The 22,966-nt window shown below is 32.3% G+C and overlaps 1 protein-coding gene across 2 annotated transcripts in view; it reads right to left on the reverse strand.

Moving 5' to 3' along the window:
• Positions 1–5,620: 5,620 nt before the first annotated feature.
• Positions 5,621–22,966, reverse strand: part of LOC129218393 (microtubule-associated protein RP/EB family member 1-like) — a 138,017-nt gene continuing 120,671 nt past the window's right edge. For both annotated transcript variants that reach the window (XM_054852642.1, XM_054852641.1), the window contains exons 7-8: positions 16,162–16,350; positions 5,621–5,851 (exon numbers count right to left, since the gene is read on the reverse strand). In XM_054852642.1, coding sequence (XP_054708617.1) covers positions 5,846–5,851; positions 16,162–16,350 — 195 coding nt within the window. In that variant the 3' untranslated portion in view covers positions 5,621–5,845. The remainder of the gene's footprint in view (positions 5,852–16,161; positions 16,351–22,966) is intronic.

Genomic DNA, 22,966 nt, shown 5'->3' on the forward strand with positions numbered 1-22,966 from the left:
TTTCGTGATGGCCACAACATACTAGTTTCCTGTGTAATTGTGTTTTAATCTCAGAGATGCTAGGACGCTCTCTTTCCCCCTGTTGCTGCTTGCCCAAGTTTGCACAAACAAATGGATATTTCTTCTCTCTATTTAGCTAAAGGAATATTATCTTCTTTAACCATTTTATACAATATCCAAGCATTAACCAAAACAACTTCCAGTAAGTGGTAAAATATTCTAAAATAATACTTTTTTGACCTCATTTTGTTTTTGTACCTAAGTGACTGTCCAGTAAGTCCACCCCACCTATGTGCTTGTTCTACTGTTTTACAACAAATGGACATTTGACGTCAACTCTGTTTTAAGTTTTTATCATATCCAGAAACAGTTCCAATAGGTAACTCCCCAGCAAATGTCGACATGAAATTTACTGGTATGTTGTCGTTCCATGTAACACAAGAAATTTCTGAATTTGAAATTCGAGCTACATGCTCCACACTAAATCCCCTTCCATTTTGCTTGATGTCTGATTCTGGAGGAAGCTTACAATTAGGTATTCGGTTACGTCTTACAGTATTCCATTCTGAGATAAATAATCAAGCAGCGCCAAAGAAGTGTAATAGTTATCAAAAAATATATCTTATGGTTTAGGTTTTTAGGAATATTTCGACTTAGACGTACAACAACATTTGATGAGGGACCCTAAATCTGGCTTAGTATGCCTACGTTTGCTTGGATCATTTTCTTGACCACTGTATAACTCAAAATCATAAGCAAAGCCGCTGCTTCCACATAAAACAAAAAACTTATAGGTATATATGGTTTATATATGGTTTCTTCTTCTTCCGACGATGAAACATCTTTGTTTTTTAATGGCTTATAAGTCGGATCATCCCAGATATCATCAAAAAGACCGTATGTTTCATCATCTGTATCAGAGCCAAATAAAATAGCTTGTATCTCTTCTGCAGACAATATCTTTCGGCGAGTCATTTCAAAGAACGGATTTACTCCCTTCTGTTCTTTGTTCCAGATGAGACACACTTAAAGAGAACACCATTTTTAAAATTTGTACACAAATATTTTAGTTTTAAAGTATCATAAATAAAAGTAGAAGATACATAAACCTACCTGGATTTTTATCAAGCACTTTTTCCAATTTTTTTGTGGGGGAAACCCAAGGAAAAATACACACATCTTACTGCAATGCAGCCACGCTAACTTTCAAAAATAAGAAATTTGATAGCAGAACTAGTGCAGTCATGTGGTGTACCAAGAAGAAACTAACCTGTTAAAACATTGTTCCAGATGTGGCACAATGTTCAGTTTGACTGTATGTAAACCAAAATAAAATCTATTAGAGTTTTATTGGAATGTGCCAGATCTGGTACACAGTGCAGTAAAGGGTTAATGTATAGCTCGTTTAGCCTATATTTTCATTCATATACTTGCCCAAATGGATTTCAGTCTAAAATAGTGAATTTAGACACATTTTCAGCACCCCAGTGATAGCTGTACTATTTGTATTTAATGTTCGCCCCCCCCCCATTTTCTTTTCTCCCATCAGAAAAAGACATTGGCTTTTCTCTTCGTTTTCATTAAACTATTCAAAAAAGAAAAAGTCATGATTTTTTTGTTTTAAGATTTTGGAATATGTGTTGTTACTATATAAAGTCCTCCCAGAACTGAGGACATTGCCTCCTATGCCCCCTCCCCCCCTATAAATCCACCCATGCCCTTCTAAACTATTCAAAAAAGAAAAAATAATATATATATATATATATTTTAATTCTTGGAAGATGTGTTGTTACTACATGAAGTCCTCCCAAAACCTTGGGGGGATGGGGGGCATTGCTCCCTCTGCCCCCCCCCCATGGTCTCCATTCAACAGGGATCTTCCACTCCCTCTCTAATGAATAGAATCCTTATCTTCTACAGAGAAAGAAATGTCAAGAGTTCGGGCATAAGAAATTCCCAAGCATTTTAACATGCATTTAGCACTGTTTGTTTGTTAGGTTGGTTGTTGAAACTGTTGAATTTCGCATTATTTTGGCAAAGATCTAAGCTCTGTGTTTCTTGTTTGAACTCTTTTTTCCTGTTTTGCGGGCACAATGTCTGAAAAACGGAAGCTAACAGCTATTTCTTTAAAAATGAAGATAGACTTCATTAATGCAGTGGATGAAAAAAGCAGAACTAAAACAGAAATTGACATTTGGCACAGCCAATTCTACTCTATCAACAATAATAAATAACAGGAATCAAATTTCGTCAATGTTTGAGCCGGAGAGAAAACGAATTAGGACTGCAAAACTCGAAGATCTGGAAAAAGCTTTGCTGATTTGGTTCAAGCAAGTTAGGTCAAAGAATTTAGATGTGCATTCAAATGGAGAGATGACTGAATCAATGGATGATCTCGAGCAATTTGTGGAGAATATGGCGCTGAAAAAGACAATTAAAAAAAAGATAACATATTTCCTAAAACAATAATTTTTTACCTTACATTTTATTCCAATGGATGTTGCCTACTAGTTGTTTGAATGGAATTCGAAACAAAATTTGATGGCATTGAAAATATTCGTAAGAATTGTTTTTTTTTTTATATAAGAAATCTTTTAACCCGAAATTCTTTTAACACGAAAAAATATTTCGGTCCCTTCAGTTTCGTGTTAAACATAATTCCACTGTATACTGCTTTTAAAAGACAGAAATAAAATAGAAAATTTATTACATGTGATATTATGATACTTTGAAAATATACATCCTTATATTCACTTTTGCAAACATTCTGTAGCAATATATTAGTGAGTTTTGCTCAAACAAACCTATTTATTGATTTAACGAATAGATATATCCTCACTTCAGAGCAACAGTAAGATATCTAATCCGAGAAATAACACTAAGGTGTCTTACTGTTGCTTTGAGGCAACAATATGATCTCCTTTAATTTTTAATATTGACTGGAGAAAATCTTATATCAGCTCAAATCTGTACTTGAGCAAAATCATTTTCCTCAAATTTAAATTATCTTCGAGAAATAATTAGATTGTTTTCCATTTTCAAGATGTGATGACTGATATCCCAGACTTGTGCATTGAGTTTTCTTTCGCACATCACTTTCAAACTGAAAATAACTGTTTTAAATATATTATAGAGTATATTATACTGTAATTCCACTAATACAAGTAGCTATTTGAATACCATATCTTAAAGAATTAGAGTCGATTCCAAACAACACATAAAAATCTCATTCATGCAGACAGCTTAGTGATCACTTCACTTTTTAATAAATTTAAATTTTATATATTTATGGAAAAATAAATCCCTTTAATTACAGTACGAGTTGTAACACTCCTGAGTAGTAGAACTCATGAGATTTATAGAAGAATTCTTAGCAATAAATTCTATCTGCATTTTTGAAAATTAAGTTAGGTCTCTTGTTTCCTTTAAAAAAATAATACATTACTGCCTAATTATATGTATCTATACTTAAAAATATAATACAAAATAAATGGGTAACACTCCTCAGCAATGATTAAAATACTCTTCATATTGAATTGTAATGTACATCCAATATTCAACACATGAAGAACAAATACATCCAGCTTTAGACTGGCACATTCTAAGAAGAACCAAATATAGTTTCTCTAATACTGTTCCTAACTAAAAGAAATATTTGGCTCATAAAAAAAATATTAACTTTCCTGGGGTAACACTTATGAGTTGCACATGATACAAACTGCATTGAAATTTTAAAATGTTAGATGAGCAGTTCAGTAAAATCTATTTTAGCTGTTAAACTAACAAATATTTCTTTAATGCACAAAAAGATAAAAAAGCTGCTTGAAAGCCTACAAAAATGATTTAGGATATATGAAGTTTCTAGTCAGGACAAGGAAATTTCTATTACTAGCTAACTAAAGTAATAGAAAAGGTCAGTTAATTTACAATCATGGGGGGGGGGGGGGGGAGCACTGAATTAAATGCAAAACAATGCCTTACCACATGCTTATGCAACACCAAAAAAGTAATTTTATAAACTTACAGAAAAAGTCAGGACACCAATCTATCGATCGTTTTGAAAATCTCCCTTAGTGATTTGCTTCAACTTCAAGGAAATCCATTATTTATGATTAGAAGACAAAATATTAATGATATAGGATTCAAATAATGAAGCTGACAATCGTTCAATTACTTTCTTCAATATAGAACACATTGGTTTGGTACAATGTTTGGAATTTAAGACAAACAAATTTTGAAGTGTACTGAACCAGTTTGAAACATTTCTGGAAACATGCATTTGTCCTATGTTTTGTTGGCCTCCTATCTCAAAACTTAATGCATGGAGTTAAGGAAGTTAGGTACATATGTGCACGTCCCTGTATGAACTGGTGAAGATTAGTTTAGGGTCCAGTCTTTTCAGAGGGTGGACCAATCAAATGATTTCCGCTGTTAACGTGACTGTTGAATTTCAAACAATACAAGGATTTGCATGAAAATTATACAAATATACTCAGATGGGAGAGTTGCAGATAATGTTTAGCCACCGATTGTTTCAAAGGTGTGGCAACACATACTAATTTTCTAGTCAAGTATGAATGCTTATATCTCGAAGATTAATGTGACTGCAAAATCTGATATACAAGAGGGAACTCAACTGAAATATGTGGATTCATCTTTTGAGCCAATTGCTCCAGAAAGACGAGGGGTGTCAAGTGCTTTTATCATCCAGTATGTCTGATATTCTCATTCATCATTCAGAGCCTATGCATTATTATAACTGTAGTCAAGACCATTGATCCAACTTGGTTGCGATAATACATAAATTTGAAATTCCACCAAGACAAGAAACTGCTACGACCTCATTAATATAATGTGAAGTTGAGTTGCCCACAACACAATTCATTTCACACTGCAGTGTTCCCAATGCCTATTGCAGAGGAGATTTTACTGGTTTGATGGGGTACTTAAGACAGCTCTGCTTTTTTTTTATACAGATGAGGAGCTATTGAGAAGGGATAACGGCTGGAGAGAGTGAAACTTCCAAATCTTGAAACAAGGATTTCAAGTCACATGATATATTTTAAAGTTAAGTATTAGAGGAAATCACGTTTCCTTCACTTGTTTTATGTAAATTGTGTCTCCCATTCGGAACAGTTGTTTTTATTTGGTAGTCATTCACCGGTCAGTGAGAAGAGATCATAATGGACTATTGACAGTCATAGATCCAGCAAGCTCTAATGTGCGGGGTGCAATTAGATTTTTGGCTGGTTGCTGAAATTGTGAGTTATGCCTACTGTATGTTCTTGAAATAATGAGTGCATCCCTTGTGCCACTGCCAAAACAGAAAAGATTCAAAATTTTTGTAGAGAAATTTTTGACCACCCTTTTTACAGTCCCCAACCTTGCACATAGCAGCTACTTTCTTTTCTTTGTGAAAAAAGTGGCAGGTAAGCAACAATTTCAAAAATGACAATGAACTCAAGATTAGTATTACCACTGTTTCTATTTCCAGGCAAGAGATTTCATTGTAGAGGGGATGAAGAAGCTGGAGCAGCATTACAAAAAGTATATATATATATATGTGAACAGTGATTGTGCGGAAAAGCAATGTAGTGGAAAAGTAACTTTTATCAGAACATTTTTTAAGAACTTGAGAATACTTTAATATCAATAAAAACAGTAAGTATAAATACAACATCTAAAACATTTCAAATGACAAATACAGCTTAGTTTTGTTCACAAGCACTATACAAAAGCACTTCAATCACAGATTCAATTCATAAATGCTTTACATGTATTTCATTCTTTTTTATTTCTTTCCAGTGCATATCTAGTTTCTTCAGCGTTAACACTGAGCTCCTCCCTAAAACTAAATTTTTTGTACAATTAGTTTTCTTCAGATCACTGAGCAAATATATGTACATTATATGTTACACCTTGAGAAAAAAGGAAGATTAATGAATGAGAAATGATCCGAGGATTCAATGTAGGGGAATGTGGGGATAAAAGAAGCAGTTCAGATAACTTGCCTTTTTCAAAATGAATAAATTGGAGGAAATTTGTTTTGAAAATTACAGCATATAAAGAAAGAACAATGTTTTTCATGATGATACTTGAATTGAGACATTTTTCATTTTTGACAGTAAATTTTTACCTTTAAAAAGAAAGTGAAAAAATTCCCTTTTTTTTCACATGGGGCAAAGTAAAAAACAAGCTTTTTCTACTGGAATATTTTTTATTTGATTGTTAAAACTATTTTTAATCACATGAATGAGTAAATAAAAGAATGAATGAATAAATTAAATAATGAAACAATAACCAAATAAAAAAATTAATACATGAGAAAATAAACAAATGAATAAAATAGTGACGGAATGAATATGTAAGAAAGTTACTTATTAAATGTAGGAATGTAAATGAATTAATGAATACATACATGGTTTAATAAAAGATTGAATAAGTATAAAAAAGGAACTATTCAACTTCGCCCAACGTGCACTAGACTAACTGTACAAAGCATTTAAAATAAAAATAAGTTTATTATTAAATAAATAATGCATAGAATATTAGTAGGAGGTATCAATTAATACTTAAAATGTTAATTACAGTCGAGTCTCAAATTTTGCGAGGTATACATTCTACAACCTGTCACATAAGTTGAAGAAATTTCGCATTGTGGAAACAGGTATGTGCACAAATTTTTTATGAACATACTCAATTATTTCAGTAGTTTGTAAACACCCCTCAAAGTTTTAACCAATTTCTTAACTACATATTACCGTTTTTTACATAAAGAACCGAGATTTTACTGTATTTTTTTTTTAAAGAGAGCTGTGTTATTCAACACAAAATTCTGCTACATTGCACAAAATCAATAGGAGAGAGGGTTATAATTTTTTAAAAAGTTACGTCCTTCAAATAGTTAAAAGATTTAACTATTTGCTCTTTCGAGCATACAAAGTCTTGCAGTCCAATATAAAAATGAAAAATCTAAATGTGGGGAGAGAGTCTTAAAGTATAAATTGCGGTCTTCTGAAGTGCAGTTGAGCAGTCCAAAGCAGTTGAAGAGGTGCCCGCCATTCATGTCAACTCCTTCATCACACAAAATGCAGTTTGGCGAGTTCACCAATCGAAAACAATGTAGACGAGCCTGAAGGAGGTCTGTCCAGTCAGCAGGCGGAAAGAAGAGACCCTTATAGCTCAAGATAGGTTCTTGGGAATGCAAGTTGACAAAAGATTATCCTACGATTTGCCGAAAATTTTTCCCCCTATTGGAGCCTGTGCCGTGTTCATGAGTCTTGAACAAAATTTTGATGTTTCGCAGATTTGCAAGGGACACAGGAGGGGTCAAGAGAGAAGCCTCTTTTGCAAGAATGCGCCTTTTCATTACCCTATAAGTCACAATGGCTTGGAATCCATTGTAAATGATCTCCTTACCAGAAATTATGAAAGTATTGATAATGTTCTTGCATTTGAATTCAATGGTGGTAAGAAGCAGATTGTAGGATGAAATAGTATGGATTGCAGCCTGACAGTCAATGAAGTGCACTTATTGGTTATAAAATGAAAGCATAAAGAAATGTAGTCATAATAAAATGTAGGACTCGACCGATGCATCGGCACCAATGGTTCAACAATTTAGCCATCGGAGGCCGATGCTAACTTGCAGGAAACATCGGCCCATGTTTTTGAAAAAAAATGACCTTTGTTGTTTTACTTTTTAATACAAAGTAAAGGGAGTTATTGTTTTTATATAAAATTGTTTACTTAAATTTCAGTATTAATTTCTATTTTAGTCACCCCTGAAAGAGTTTTTAATACTGCATTCAGGTACCAAACAAGTTAATTATTGCGTTGTTTCTTGCGGCTTTATGTGCATATGTCATAACATACGTATGTCTCATAAGTCATTGTAGGCAACCATTTACAGCACAGAAACACATTCACACAAAGAAAGGACAAGGACAAGAGAGAGAGAAAGTACATCCATGCCCAAGCCGAGATTCAAACCCGGGGCTTCCCAGTCGTAGTCAGACTCCTTTGACCACTAGACAGGACAGGCGACGATAATATCAGTTTTTTAGAATTAAAATGTTCTGTATACATTAAATACCTAAAATAAAATAGTCAATATACAATAGGTTCGACTTTATTACGAGCAATAAATTATTTACTGCAGCATATGACTTTTCTGAAAAAATCTTATGGCTCCAGCAAAATTTCCTCAAAAAAGTTATAATTCAATTAAAAATTAACTTATTTTTTTCCGTACTAATAAAACTCTAAAGAACATCTGACAGAAGTTACAGAAATGTATTTTAATTACATGATTAAAAAAAAAATGTAAAACAGAGCGGTCTCTGTGACCTCACGTCCCATGATATGTCCTTCTTTCTCACCTCTTCTGTTACGGGTTAAACTAAAACAACGATTTTTACAAACTTAAAACACTTAATAATTAAAACACAAACATTTACGTGTGAAAAAAGCTTGCCAAAACGAGACTAGTTCACGCGGCGAGCGAGCAATCAGCACTGAACGAACATATGAAATTAAATAATATTTGGGACTCTGCACGCTGCACTGTACCTATTGATACATAACGTTAATTGTTAGTTTTAATTGTTTCATAAAACAATTTAAAAAATCAATTGCAATTATTTCAATTGTGAGAACCGATTAACGTACATTAATTCAATTAAATTGCAAAGTGCAATTAATAGTTTAATTGCAATTAATTTAATTGCAATTACTTTTTTAATCAATTAACTAGGCAATTGAAAAAATAATTGATTAATGCCCAACACTGCCAAAAAGATGCATATGAATGATGTTTAAAACCATTTTTATTTTTTCTCTAACCTTAACCCTCGATTTTTAGAGGTCATAAAAAGTTATTTTCGCAGTCAAAAATGGTACTTTTAGATCCTTTGCATTTTGGCCAAAATCTATTTGAATTACACTTATGGCAGTTAATTTTACGCTTTGAAGTTAAAGTGCATAAGATGATAGTCTTACATGTTGAGTTACGTGGCTGTAACTTAATTAAAATAATGGCACCAGGATAAAGTTCAAGGTCAAATGTAAAATTTTTACTTATTTCAAAGGGGGATAACTCACGTAGGGGACGGAAACACAAAATGAAATACAGCAAAAACTAATCACTGGAACCATGCTAATAAGAATATGTAACTGTTGCTGTGTGTTTGCTTACCCTTTATTGATTACAGCCCCTCAAAGATCAGAAAAATGACATTTTTAGACCCGTCAACCAAAAGCGGATGGAATTAAAAATAAAATTTCTTGGCCAATTGAATATTCCATTCAAGTATTATACATGTTTTATATATTGTTTTGTGTATTTGGTTTGTAAAAAAGATACAGGTCTTTGAAATTGAGCAATTTTGCTAGTTTATTTACGCACTAAAACAAATAAAAAGTGAAAACTTCATTGCACTTTCTTAAATGGCCTATATAATATATTATACTGAAAAAACATATTTTAAGTATAAAAAAAAAGCTATTTTATTTTGATAACTTAGAAATATTTGGATATGAATGAGTAGTTCATACGTGATTGACAGTTTAAGTAGTTAACTTATAGACTATCTACACACACAAATTTTCAATACACACAAACATATGCTCTGTACATCAACATATCTAAATTGCCTTAAACATATGCAAAAACATTATACATACAAAATTTAAATTTTAAAAAGTGCATTTTTTATTTCTTGTTTGAGTGCAGTTTTGAAAAAATGAGCTCACCTAGTAGTCATCTAGTAAGTTGTAATGGCGACTCAAGTATATGGGGTTTTGGAATGCTTTACCAAGGCACATTCATAATTTGATACTTTGAAAATGTACTAGGAGGAAGATAGTGACAGGGGTTCTAAATTTAGGGATCAACACAAGCTATGTAATTACTTGTTTGACAATAATGGGCATTTTCTTTTGATAGTCTCTTTAGTAACACACTATTCTTCATACCTATTGCTAAGGGACAATAATTTTACGGTGATAATATTTAAATACGGTGGCATAAAGCAGTGATTAAATGTTGTATTGGGAATTTTATTTGTCAAACCTTTCTTGCAGCATTTTTTCAGATAGTTTAATATACTCTCTTGCTCACAATAATGCCCACAAGGATACATGCAATGTTTAGTAGCAAAAATGCAGAAGGTATGCATTTCTGTAGGAATTAAAATGTGACTTCTAGTAGTTCTTTGCAAGCTAGTCTTAGTAGTATCAATTCTTCTTACAGTTCTTCTGATTCTGTTATAATGTCCATTATTGTGTGATATTGCATAGAAATGCCATTCAGCTCTCAAGTTGACATCCGTTTCGTGATTACATAAATTAAGAAAGTTCTTTCTATTTTTGTTGTGTGTTTGAGTAAAGTATTTCAATACGCCACATGCTGTGTTACCACCAGAACTATAGTATTACTGTGTGAGTTCATTTTCTTAAAACTACACTGAAGCAAGAAATGAAAAACGCACCTTTTTTTTTTCCTTTTAACTATGTAGATAATGCTTTTGCACGTGTTTAGGCAAGTTACATAAGTTAATGTACAGAGCGTATGTTCGTATGTATTGAAAATTTGTGTGTGTAGATAGTCTATAAATTAACTACTTAAGCTGTCAATCATGTATGAACTATTCATTTATGTCTAAATATTTCTAAGTTATCAAATTAAAATAATTATTTTGTGTGTGTGTACTTAAAATATCTTTTTCCTAGTATAATATATTACATAGAGCACACTATACATAATGTAAGAAAGTGCAATGAAGTTTTCACACTTTTTATTTCTGTTTAAGAGTGAATTAACTAGCAAAATTGCTCAATTTCAAAGACCTGTATCTTTTTTAAAAACCAAATACACAAAACAATGTATATAACGTGTATAGTACTTGAATGGAAAGAATGGCCAAGAAATTTTATTTTTAATTCCATCCCCTTTTGGTTTACAGGGGTCTAAAAATGTCATTTTTCTCAATTTTCTGATCTTTGAGGGGCTGTAATTTATAAAGGGTAAACAAAAACACCATTACAGCTATATTTTCTCAGTAGTGTGACTCCAGTGATTAGTTTTTGCCATATTTCACTTTGTGTTTTTATCCCCTAAGCGAGTTATGACCCTTTGAAATGAGTAAAAATTTTACATTTGACCTTGAACTTTGCCCTGATGCCATTATTTTAATTATTAAGTTACAGCTACATAACTCAGTGTGTGGGACTATTATCTAATGTACTTTAACATCAAAATGTAAAATGTTCTACGATGATTGTTATTCAATTAGATTTGAGCCAAAATGCAAAGGTCTAAACGTCCCGTTTTTGACTATGAAAATGACTTTTGATGACCTCTAAAAAATCAAGAGTTAAGGTTAGAGAAAAAATAAAAATGATTTTAAACATCATTCATATGCATCTTTTTGGGATATGAGTTTCAAAAAAATTAAAAATGGTCGAGCGCATTCATCCGTTGAATCTGTACGGAATGTCCCTATATGAGTTTGTGTGGTTTTCAGGTGAAATTTGCATCGAGTATGCATCCCTTGGCTCTCCCCCCCCGGGGAGGGGGGAAATCAAAATGACGGGCCTTTTAAAAATTTTAACGAAACAATTAAAATGGATATTGTTTAATTGGTTTGAGGATTTTGCTTTCCTTGTACCAAAATTTTGAAGAAAAAAAGGGGGGGGGGAATCCATGCATGGCAAATTAATACTTGCATCAAAAACAAAGATAAGTTACTAATGTTTCCCTACACATATAAACTTGCAAAGGAAGGCATGTAACTTCTCTCCATCTACAAAACATACAGCAAAAATATTCATTCTGAAACTGTTCAGGAAATTGCAAGTGAAGGAGGAGCACCTGGCGTCAAATACCTGCACATATCTCCACCTCCCCCTCCTTGATCAGGTGCAACAAGTACAGTAACTTACAGTAGAAATGTCGCACCCCCGGAAATTTTTTTAAATGCTATGAAACGCCGCATCGGCATAAACTCGGCACATAAAAAGGATGATCAACTTGTTGACAATGATGCTATATCAGAGAAGAAATACCCATTGAAAAGAAAGAATTTACAGAATATATTTGCATGTGGCTATCACCCAATTTTTAACGAAAAAATGAAGAAAAAAAAACGGAATTCTGCATTTAATTCATTTTTGATTTTTCTCTAAAAAATGGAGAACATTTTGCAGCTTTTTTCTTTTCTTTTTTTCCTGCAAATAAACTCTTTGCAAGAAAAATAAATGGAAATTTGATCATCATGTTTATGATCTAGAATGAACAATAATCAGATTTATGTATGAAAAAATTAGTTTCTGCGATTATTTTCAAAGTGGTTCGTTTTTACGAATATGTTGATTTCATTTTGTACTAACACCAATAAAATATGTACAGCTTTTCATGTTTTGCTTCCTTACGTTCCGGGGTTTTACATTGCCTTTTTGTTTAAAACCAGCTCCTTTCACTTCTAATCAACCATACGAAAAATTTGCAATAGGGAATTCGGCTTTTCCCGCACTTTTCGAACAGTCGGCTATTTACTGTAATTAAAGCTTCTAATTAACGAGTAGATCATAGATACTACCACATTCTGATACAATTATATATTTCTTTTGTTAAAACAGACTAAAATCGGTGCGGTAAAAAGAAAAGTTGATCGTAAACGCCTTGCCAGATTCTCAAAAGGTTGCACTTTCGAAAATGTAACTTTTAAACACGCAAACACGACGGCGTTTCTTTCAGAAATTACTATAGTCAGTCAATGAAAGCCACTATCTGCTTGTTTTTTTTAACATGCAGAAAATTCTCGGTGTGATATAGTAAAAAGTAAGAATCAATGAACAACTAGAAGTGCTATGCTAAAGAAGGAAAAGGTAGGAAAAAGGAGAGTTCTAAATAAGGAATAGGAAAATAAGGAACTTGTCGAGGTCTGCTTGAATTGACATTTTTGCAATCTGTCAGCGTGATGGCACTGCTTGCTTTTACTTCAAAAAATTTCTAAAACTTTTTGAAAGAAAAAATGTTCAAAGAGAGAAAGAAAACAGAAAAGAAGCTTCTCCGGACAAGATCTTAAATTATACATGCAAAACAAATTGCTCCAAAATTTATTTGATAAAAAGTTTCAGGACTTTGAAAGGAAAGACTAGACCTGAAAATTTCAATTACTAGCCAATGGACCCTCATAGCTTAGTGACCACTTTTTCAGCAAACATAACAACTGTTCTAATAGCAACCATGCCATGGGGGTTAAAAACACGCTCCATTTTGAAAGACACATAAAACATTTTAAAATATTTCATTGCTAAGACCTTTTTACCAACCTAAAGGATAAAAATCCCGCTCATTTTGCTCTTAAATGTTCATGTTGAATGCTTTGCAATTTTGGCATACCGTAGAGTCTCGAAAATCCGAGTCCCGAAAGTCCGAGGTTTTGCTTAATTCGAGGTGCTTGGTTGATAATTTTAGGGTATACTTTTTACAGACAAAAAATACTTTAATCTGAAAATTGAAATATTTTGCTATGTAGAACTTTCCTAACAACATACAATAAGGTGATAACCTGACATTGAAAGGTTTATGTCAATAACAGTCACAAAGAAATATTCATCGACTATTAGAGATGGATTAAGAGATTCCTTGGAGAAAATAAGAAATTGGTTGACAAAGAATAACTTGAAATTAAAACATTGTTTTGTCTCAAAGAACGAACATCTTTTAGAATATCCGATTGCAATTAAAAAGGGAAGTGCAAAATTTGGCGCTGTACGATTCGTATATACGAAATTTTTTTCTTCTATGACTAATGTTTTTGTATTATGTGAGGTACATACGTACACTCACACATAGGCACAAATGTCACAACAAAACTCATCAAAATTTATTCGAGGATGATCAAAGGGCATTTTTTGGTTGCCTGCAAATTTACACATAAGCAGGTGTAGACATCAAGAAAAAAAAAAACCAATCAAAACTCGTTTAGGGTCAATTGAAACATAAATTTATCTTGAAATTTGAGTGATAAATTTTTAGAGAAGAAAATATATTTCCTTTTTATGAAACAGTGCATGTCCATATGCAGTCCAAAGAATTTTTTGGATAATCTGAGTTTTCAGTAATCCGAGGTGGCGCGAGCCCCAATTACCTCGGATTTTCGAGACTCGACTGTATTTTTACCTGTTTCTTCGATGCCACATGTCTAGCGTAATCCAAGGGTTTATCTGTAATTTTTCAGCAATCTGTTGGCATCAGCTTTTAGGTTAGAATATTTATTTTTTTAAATGTACACAGTACATGCAACAACATGAATGGATCATTGGAAAAGAACAAAATTTACTAGGGGGCTACCGCCCTGCTCGCTACCGTTCGCCAACCCCAGGAACTGCTTCGCATTTCCATGCGGATCCCTTCGAGATCCTAACTCGCTGCACTCACCCACCGGAAACTACAATACTGTAGTCTAGTAATGGTTATTAAGTGTGTAAAATCAGCATGGTATAAAAACTAAAATTTAAACTATAAAATTTACACGTTGAGCAAATGTAGGTAGCTTTTACCCTTTTTCTGAGAGCAGTGTGCTCCAAAAACTTATATCAATAGCTTTTAAAACAGTTTCAATTCCAGGTATACAGTCTAATACTTTATTATTTATAAACACATTTACTAAGCATGTACAATCAGCATGGTATAAAAATGCAAATCTAAACTACAAAATTTACACGTTGAGCAAATGTAGGCAATTTCACCCTTTTTCTGAGAGCAGCGTGCTCCGAAGACTTAATTAGCATGAGTTTTGCTCAACTCAACCACTGAACACTTCATCGTAAACACAATTGAATACTTCATCTTTTGGAGCTACCACAGAAACAGACCGAAAAGAATGTGCCCTTGAAAATCCCACATATAGTAGCCCATGGCTAAAAATTGGTTATATGTATAAACGTAACAAAACAGATCAAAGGAGAAAAATTAGTGAAAATCAAAAATAGCTGTGTACATGCATGCATTGCGGTGATGTAAACATTCTGTCCGTTGGCAAACGGTAGAAAAGAAACACACCCTCTTTTTGGTAGTTATGTTAGAATATTTTATATATATATATATTGCACTATTCATAGTGCAAAAAATAAATGGTCAATATTACATATTAATAAAATAAAAATAACAGGCATAAATTAATATTGAGTGTAGCTACCAAAAAAAGGCATTACGTGTTGACACTGATTTCTCTATATGTAAGTCCACCGTCAGGCATGCTGATCATGCAGCCCGTTTTAAATTCTGTTACTTGTTCGTATGACGTTCTGGATTTTGGGCGAGGCACACTGAGTACGAAAAAAAATACCATCGGTAGAAGATCATATACTGATTTCAAAGAACCTTTACAGCTCTTTATATACAGAGCCTACGCTGCAGTTTAAGAGGAGTTTCCCGGTTCACATATGAGTGATGTCTCCAATTCAAAATTCCTTTCAATATGGGTTAATTCGCACAATTACTTCTTCTCTTTGCAAGTTGAGATAACTTGCTTTTTTCAAAATGAATTAATTGGAAATTTTACACGTAAATTAAAAGACAGTTTCAGCATTTTCATTAGTTTTTAAAATCTTCCACAGGCCCTTCTGCCCAAAATTTGAGGAGGGGGGTTCTTAAAACTTAAAAGTATTTTCACACAAAATGATTCCTTTCTTGATTGCTTTTTGAGCATTTTGAACAAAAGAAGAAATTTTGATATCTGAAGGAAACTTTTGTTCTTGAAATACTTGAAACAACTAATTTCACAGAAAAGAGAGACATGAATGCCCTTAAAATAATAAAGAGTGCTTCCTAAAATAAGGTTTGCTAAGACAAAATGAAACAAAAACATGAAAAGTGACAAAAGTTGAAATTCTTCAAGTGGATTTTGTACCAGCTGAAGTAAAGCATTTATTCATGTTTTTAAATTTTTTCCAGCAGTTTCAAAAATGATTTGGTTTTTAGAAGAAAGTAATTTTATTAGACTTGAGAGAGACTTAAAGAGAGAACTTTCTGAAACATATACACAATTCTAAGCTATCATAGATTTAAGATAAATTTGTTAAAATAAAAAGGTATGTAACTTCGTTTCATATATTTCTAATTTTTTTACAGTATGAATCACAAACACATACCTCCTCTTTATAAAGTTCTTCCCTGATTTTATTAATAAAATTTTCTCTGTCCCATGCATGTTCTTGTGAGTCAGGATTGTCAGGTTCTTTTGAAGCCTCTATGCACAAAAGTTCTATTTCTCTTAATTTGCCATAATAGAAATCCTTTTCTTGGGTAACTTGATCAACGCACTTTTTTAGCTCATTAACCTAAAATAAATATCCATTTAAGCAACATTTGGTGGACAGTTTTAATAAGAAACTCATTTCAAATTATTTCATCATAAAGATATAGCCTTGAAATTGTGAAGTAAATAATAATCAGAAATGATGACACAATTAATTTTTCCTGTTAGTGTTCCTTAGAGGTTATTTAAGGATGCTTTTACAGCTTAAAGTGCTAGTACAACTGCTGCATCTTAATATTAAAACATTTGCATTAGTTTTGACACATGAAAGTTATTCTTATGGCTAAATGGACTTCTTATACTGAAGGATTGCAACTTTGTATTTACATAAATTTGGTGAAACATCATTTATTGAATTATACTCTTTCTTTCAGTTTCAAAAACAAGTTTTCATTTTTCTATATATATATATATATATATATATATATATATATATATATATATATATATATATATATATATATATATATATATATATATATATATATATATTTGCCACCGAAAGTAAGTTAATGAGTAATAATCATTGAAAATTGGGAAGAAGGGGACAGTTTCATTTATGTCAAAATAAAATTAGAATTTCTAGTTTTTTTTTCTAGTAGATCTCGCAGCTTTAGACTCTTGTTTGATTCTAATTGCTATAGCAATTACAGTATTATTTAATTCAAAAATATAAAACCCTATATGTACAAAGCATAAATGTTTTCTTTTTGAATCATTATTTGTAAAATAAAAGTATTACAAATGCATATTAATGTCAAAGACACACAGTTTGCAAACAAACAGTTGAATTGACCTTAAGTTTTACATGCTTTACCTAATAGGTATTTAAAAGAATATTCTGCTGTGGGAGGTGAACACAATATTCAACATCAAATAGGAAAGAATCTCACACGTCCTATTCCTTACTTATTGATGTTCATTTTCATTATTGTCTCTTGAAGTAATTATTTAAACACGTTAACAATTTAAATTTTTAATTTCTCTCAACATTTGTTAAAATTAACTGTTGGAAGTGTTTCAATGAAATTAAACAGTTGAAATTAAATAAAAATTTAAGATTGCACACACTATAATGTTAACCAAACCATATTCAAAAAATATAATAATGTATTAAAATGAGAAAAAAAAAATAAGACTTCCACTAACCAAACCAATGATTACAAAAAAAAAAAAAAAACTCTTTCAAAAACTCAAGAACATCAGTTTTGTAAACAGTCTGTATAATTTTACATTAAAAGAAATTGAGCTAAAATCATATTAAACACTAGTTAATCAAGACTGCATGCACGAATAGAGAGTTCAAAGTAATAATATTAAATTTAAAAAAAATTGATAATTATTAATTTTTGACCCTCTACATTAAAAAGGATATTTCGTTTTTTAAGCAAGTACAGCTGGACCTCCATACATCAAAGTAGCAAATAGCCGGAAAAAAATTTGATGTATAGGAATTTCGATACATAAAAAACGATCTTATTTTATCATAAAAATCTCCTAAAATACTAAAATTAAAGCTAATTTTCGTGTAGGAAATCCAATTTCTATTTTGTACAAGCATCAGATTAAATTAAAGTTGATAGTTAAAAAATTAACAGAAATTACATTTTTGCGCCGTCATACATCTTCATTCTTCGGCAATCAACTTGATCCGCAACATTAAGGTAGTTTCGCTTTGACAATGTAATCGAGAGAAAAGTAAAAAAACCAATCTACTTAACTTCAATGATTTTTACTGAAGCTAAAAAGATTAGGAATGACAATCAACAGACAAAAGGGATCTTGAAACTGATTTTACAGTGTTACTGGTTACAACTTAAGATTTGAAATAAACTTGAGGGAATTTAAGAACTCCAGAACGGAATAACGTATTATCTAGGGGTGTGACCCTTCAACCCCAGATTCCTTCTAAGTTTCGTAGCAACCTTTAGTGAACATAATATTCTTCCCTAACCTTCATTTTTCATGAGACAAACAGTTTGAAATGGAATAAAAATCTACGAATGTCTCGAATTTTTTTTCGATATAGAGATTTTTTCGATTGATAGAAACAATTTTTCTATGTAATGAACATAGAAATTTGCTGGGATTTTGATATATAGAAAATTTCGATATGTGGAAGTTCGATATATGGAGGTTGGACTGTACTTTGAATACGGAAGAAAAGTTATCCAGAAAAAGAAAATATAGTAAAATCTCATTACAGCAAATACCAGTACAAGGAAATACAGTGAAACTTTTATAAGTGATCACCTCCATTAATGACCAACTTTCTAAAGCACCAAATTCCCCCCCCCCCCCTCATCTACTACTGTTAAAATGACCATCCAACCTTAGTGAATTCTCTACGTATGACCATTGGTTGGATCTTGGCCCAAAAATTCTCTTGCAAAATCCCCCCCCCCTAAAAAAATATTCAATCTTACGAAAAGGAAATGCGGAAAACAGACGTTTTCGGTTGTGGGAAAACTCAAATTGATAAAATTTTGAAGGACAAAATAAAAATTAACTGAGGGCAATAAATATAAACTGAGGGCAAATGGACTCTGAAGCTGATCTGATTTCAGACCAGTGAGGATTAGCAACAACAACTATCTGTGTCATTCAATTCTACAGATAATCAGGAGTTCATTATTCTCAAAGCCAAAAATTCTGATACCCCCTTCTCTTGAAACATGTCTACAAGGAGAAAAAGGGAGATTTTTCTTTCCAAGCTAAAATCTTTTCTGTCACATGCATGCAAACATATTTATACAGATACAGTTGGCTCTCTGTTTAACGACTTTCAAGGAACCACAAATAAAATATAACACAATAATATTTAATGTGTAAATAGCAAAAACTCAAAGCAGCAGAAAAACTTCGACCACGGAAAGAGACTATTTTTGACCATTTAACAAAACTCAAATTTTTAGGAATTTCAGGAAAAATACAAGCTTTGATTTTATTTCAAGGATATGAAATGGCCCCAGACCTTGGGAAAAGGTCAAAGGAGGGAATCATAACTTTTATAAATGTAGTTAAGTAATCTAAGTGAAATCTTATATTATTTCTAGGAGCAAGCATGTCTGAAACAGAGAAGTTGCTTTTTATCTCTATTGGAAATCTTCAACTAAACCAACTATAAGTTTTTCCAACTATCATAGTTTTCCCCATTCAGTACGAATTACTAGGCATGTATAATAGTTCCATTTTTGACACAACATATTTTTTAGGTATTCATTGATCACTTATTATAAATGATGTAGTCTTTGTAATCGATGGGGCCACTAGGGTTACATGGGGCAGTTATGGATCACTCTTTTTCTGTAATAAATACTGGTTACCACAGTTTAAAAAATGTTTTTATAAATATAATAAAAATAAAAAACTAAGTCATCCTCAATTCTCCAAGTCAAAAACAATACGACAGTAAAGTAAATAAGAGGAAAAAAAAGAGCTTTCACTTTTATAAAAATATCTTCAAAAAAAGATTGTCTCAGATAATCATGATTTTTTCCAAGATTCATGCCAATGAAACGTTTTTGAAAGAATAATTTTGTTGGTGCTGTTTTTTAATAGAAAATTATCTAAGATTCTCATACCCACAAATATTTTTCTTTTTCTTGAAAAAAGTTAGTGTTTAAAATGTACTGATTTATTCCCACTGGGGAAATTTTTGGTAAATATATTTTCTAATATTTTAGGTAATTTTCTTAATTTCTACGTTAAAACTATCCATATTAACTTTAACTTACACTTTCCTGTGGCAAACTCAGTCTCAAAAAGAAACTTTATTGCTTAAAGTGCAACATTGGATGATATATCATCTCCAATTGCTGCTGAAGTATCACACCTTTTTGACTCACAAATCAGGTCCATCTTTGAAGATAAACTGTGTCAGCATGCAATTAGGGCACACATCAAGTGCCAAAATAAAAAAACTAATTAATACCAGGGGTCTGTCCAGGATTTTTTACAGAGTTCGTTTTTTGTAAAAAAACTAATAGTTTTGTGAAAAATCAACAATTTTGCAAAAAAATTTTTTTTCGTAAAACTTCTAAGTTTTGAGATACCACACCCAGAATCATTGAAACTTTTAGCTATGTGTTTTCCTCTTTTCTATCGAGTTTTATTATTCTTGAGGGTTTCCCCTAGAATTTGTGATATGACATCGCTCTCTGGGAGATGTCATATCACAAATGTATCAATATAATACGATAAACAATATATTAACGATAACTGTATCTCAACAGTTGACACTAACAAGACACAAGCTATTATACAGCTTGAGGATTTTGCATTTTCCAGGGAGAAGGTTTTATTTCATTTGAAAAAGATAAAAGCAACTAAAGCTCCGGGACCAGATAATATTTATCCAAAAATTTTAGTTGAATGTGAAGAGGAATTAGTGGATGTTATTTTGAATATTTTTAATGCTTCTTATAACTCGGGGACAGTGCCAGAGGACTAGAAACTGGCTAACATAACGCCCACTCTTCAAGAAGGGGTCTAAAGGTATTGCTGGGAATTATAGACCTGTAAGTTTGACTTCGGTGATTTGTAAGATTTTCGAAACTTTGATCAAAATTAAGATCATGAAGTTCTTAGAGACTAATAGTCTGTTGACTAGTTTGCAGTATGGTTTCAGGAAAGGTAAATCCTGTACTACTAATTTATTGCATTTCTACGACAAGGTTACCTCAGCTTTAGATAACAAAAAATGTGTGGATGTTGTTTATACTGATTTTCAAAAAGCTTTTGACAAGGTACCGCATGTTGCTCTTCTCAGCAAGTTAACTGACATAGGAATAGGAGGAAAAACTTTACTTTGGGTTAGAAATTGGTTCACTGGTAGGAAGCAAAGAGTAGTTGTGAGAGGAAATCATTCTAATTGGAGAGATGTTTTAAGTGGGGTTCCTCAGGGATCAGTTTTAGGGCCTCTTTTGTTTATTATATTTATGAATGACATCAATGAAAATATTTCTGGAAGCATGAACTGTTTTGCTGATGTAAAAGTTATGGGGATTGTCGAAAATGAAGAACAAGTGAAACAGCTGCAAGAGGATTTAGATCATATTACTAAGTGGGCAGATAAATGGGGTATGGCAGTTAATGTAGGGAAATGTCAAGTGCTACACTTAGGTCATGGAAATAAGTGTATGAGATATCGTTTACAGGGTTCAGTCATAAATCAAGCAGAAAATGTTATGGATCTGGGTATCTTTATAAATCAGGACTTCAAGTTTAGTCAACAGTACAGTATTGCTAGTAACAAAGCCAACAAAATGCTTGGGTTTATCAATAGATCGATTTCAAACAAATCTAAGAAAGTTCTTCTGCCTTTATATAGGAGTTTAGTAAGACCTCATTTGGAGTATGCTGTTCAGTTTTGGTCGCCTTATCTGAAGAAATATATTTTTGTATTGGAAAGGATTCAAAGAAGGGTAACTAAATTAGTAAGGGGACTCTCGGATTTAGATTATGATACCAGACTTAATAGGCTTAACATGTATAGCCTGGAGCAAAGGAGAGTCAGAGGGGACATGATTCAGTTATTTAAATTTATCAAAATGAAAGATGTAAATGGATTAAATTTTTGCGGGGAAAGTAGGACAAGGGGTCATTGTTTTAAGCTATTTAAATCTCAGGCTAACTTGGAAATCAGGAAAAACTACTACTTTAGCAGGGTCGTGGGCACTTGGAATAGCTTACTGGAAGAGGCGGTAATGAGCAAGGGAGTGGATAGCTTTAAGAGGGCCATCGATCTTCATTGGGGACTAATTAACTGACTAGGACCAGCCTAGCTGTGCCCAGAGCCTGTTGCTGGTCGTCACATTTGTATTTGTAATATACTATTCTGCATTGTGTTAAAGTATACTAGAAAGGTCATATGTAAAGTATTTAAAACAATTGAAAAAAAAATCAGGCAGGGGGGGGGATCAGCATATAACTTTTTGACCCAAGACACTCCTAAGAAGAACATAATTTCGTTTAAAACTTATAAATTTCATAATTTTAACTAAAATAAAAAGATATTTTATTTGTTTTCCTCTCCACAAAGCCTACTAAACATCAAGAATTCGAAAAATCCAATTGGCATAGCGGATGCAAAGAGATTGCAATCCTCAAAGTGAAGGCATCAAAAGCAGTGGTTGGAAGTAGCGCGCTACAAGTATCGACGCTACTGTAGTAGCTACATTTTTTAGTAGTTTGTAGTGTAGCGCACTACTTTTGAAAAAAGTAGAGTAGCGAGTAGTTCACTACAAAAAAAGTAGTTTGTAGCGATTTCTAAAAACTACTTTTAAATAAAGTTTCCAAAAAAATAAAAATAAATAAATAAAAAGAAAGAAAGAAAGAAAAAACGAGGTTTCAAACAACCTGACTGATGCAAGTCTTACACGAGTAAAACTTGCATCAACCAGATTTGTAAGTCTCTGAAAAATACGAGCTGACATCAGACATATTTTGACGCCATATGTTCTATCTGTTAGACGCCATTAGTTTGTTTGGCATCGAAATGTTCACATTTCCCTAATTTTTTCCAACTGTCAAGTAGTACTCCGTTTGTGTTTTCTGTCAGAATAGCAGAGAATGTCCCGTTGGATGAACATTTTAGATATCAATGAGATTATTGCGCCAATATCCTCCTAATGTGG

Source organism: Uloborus diversus, chromosome 3 (genome assembly GCF_026930045.1).
Source record: "Uloborus diversus isolate 005 chromosome 3, Udiv.v.3.1, whole genome shotgun sequence".
Taxonomy (NCBI): domain Eukaryota; kingdom Metazoa; phylum Arthropoda; class Arachnida; order Araneae; family Uloboridae; genus Uloborus; species Uloborus diversus.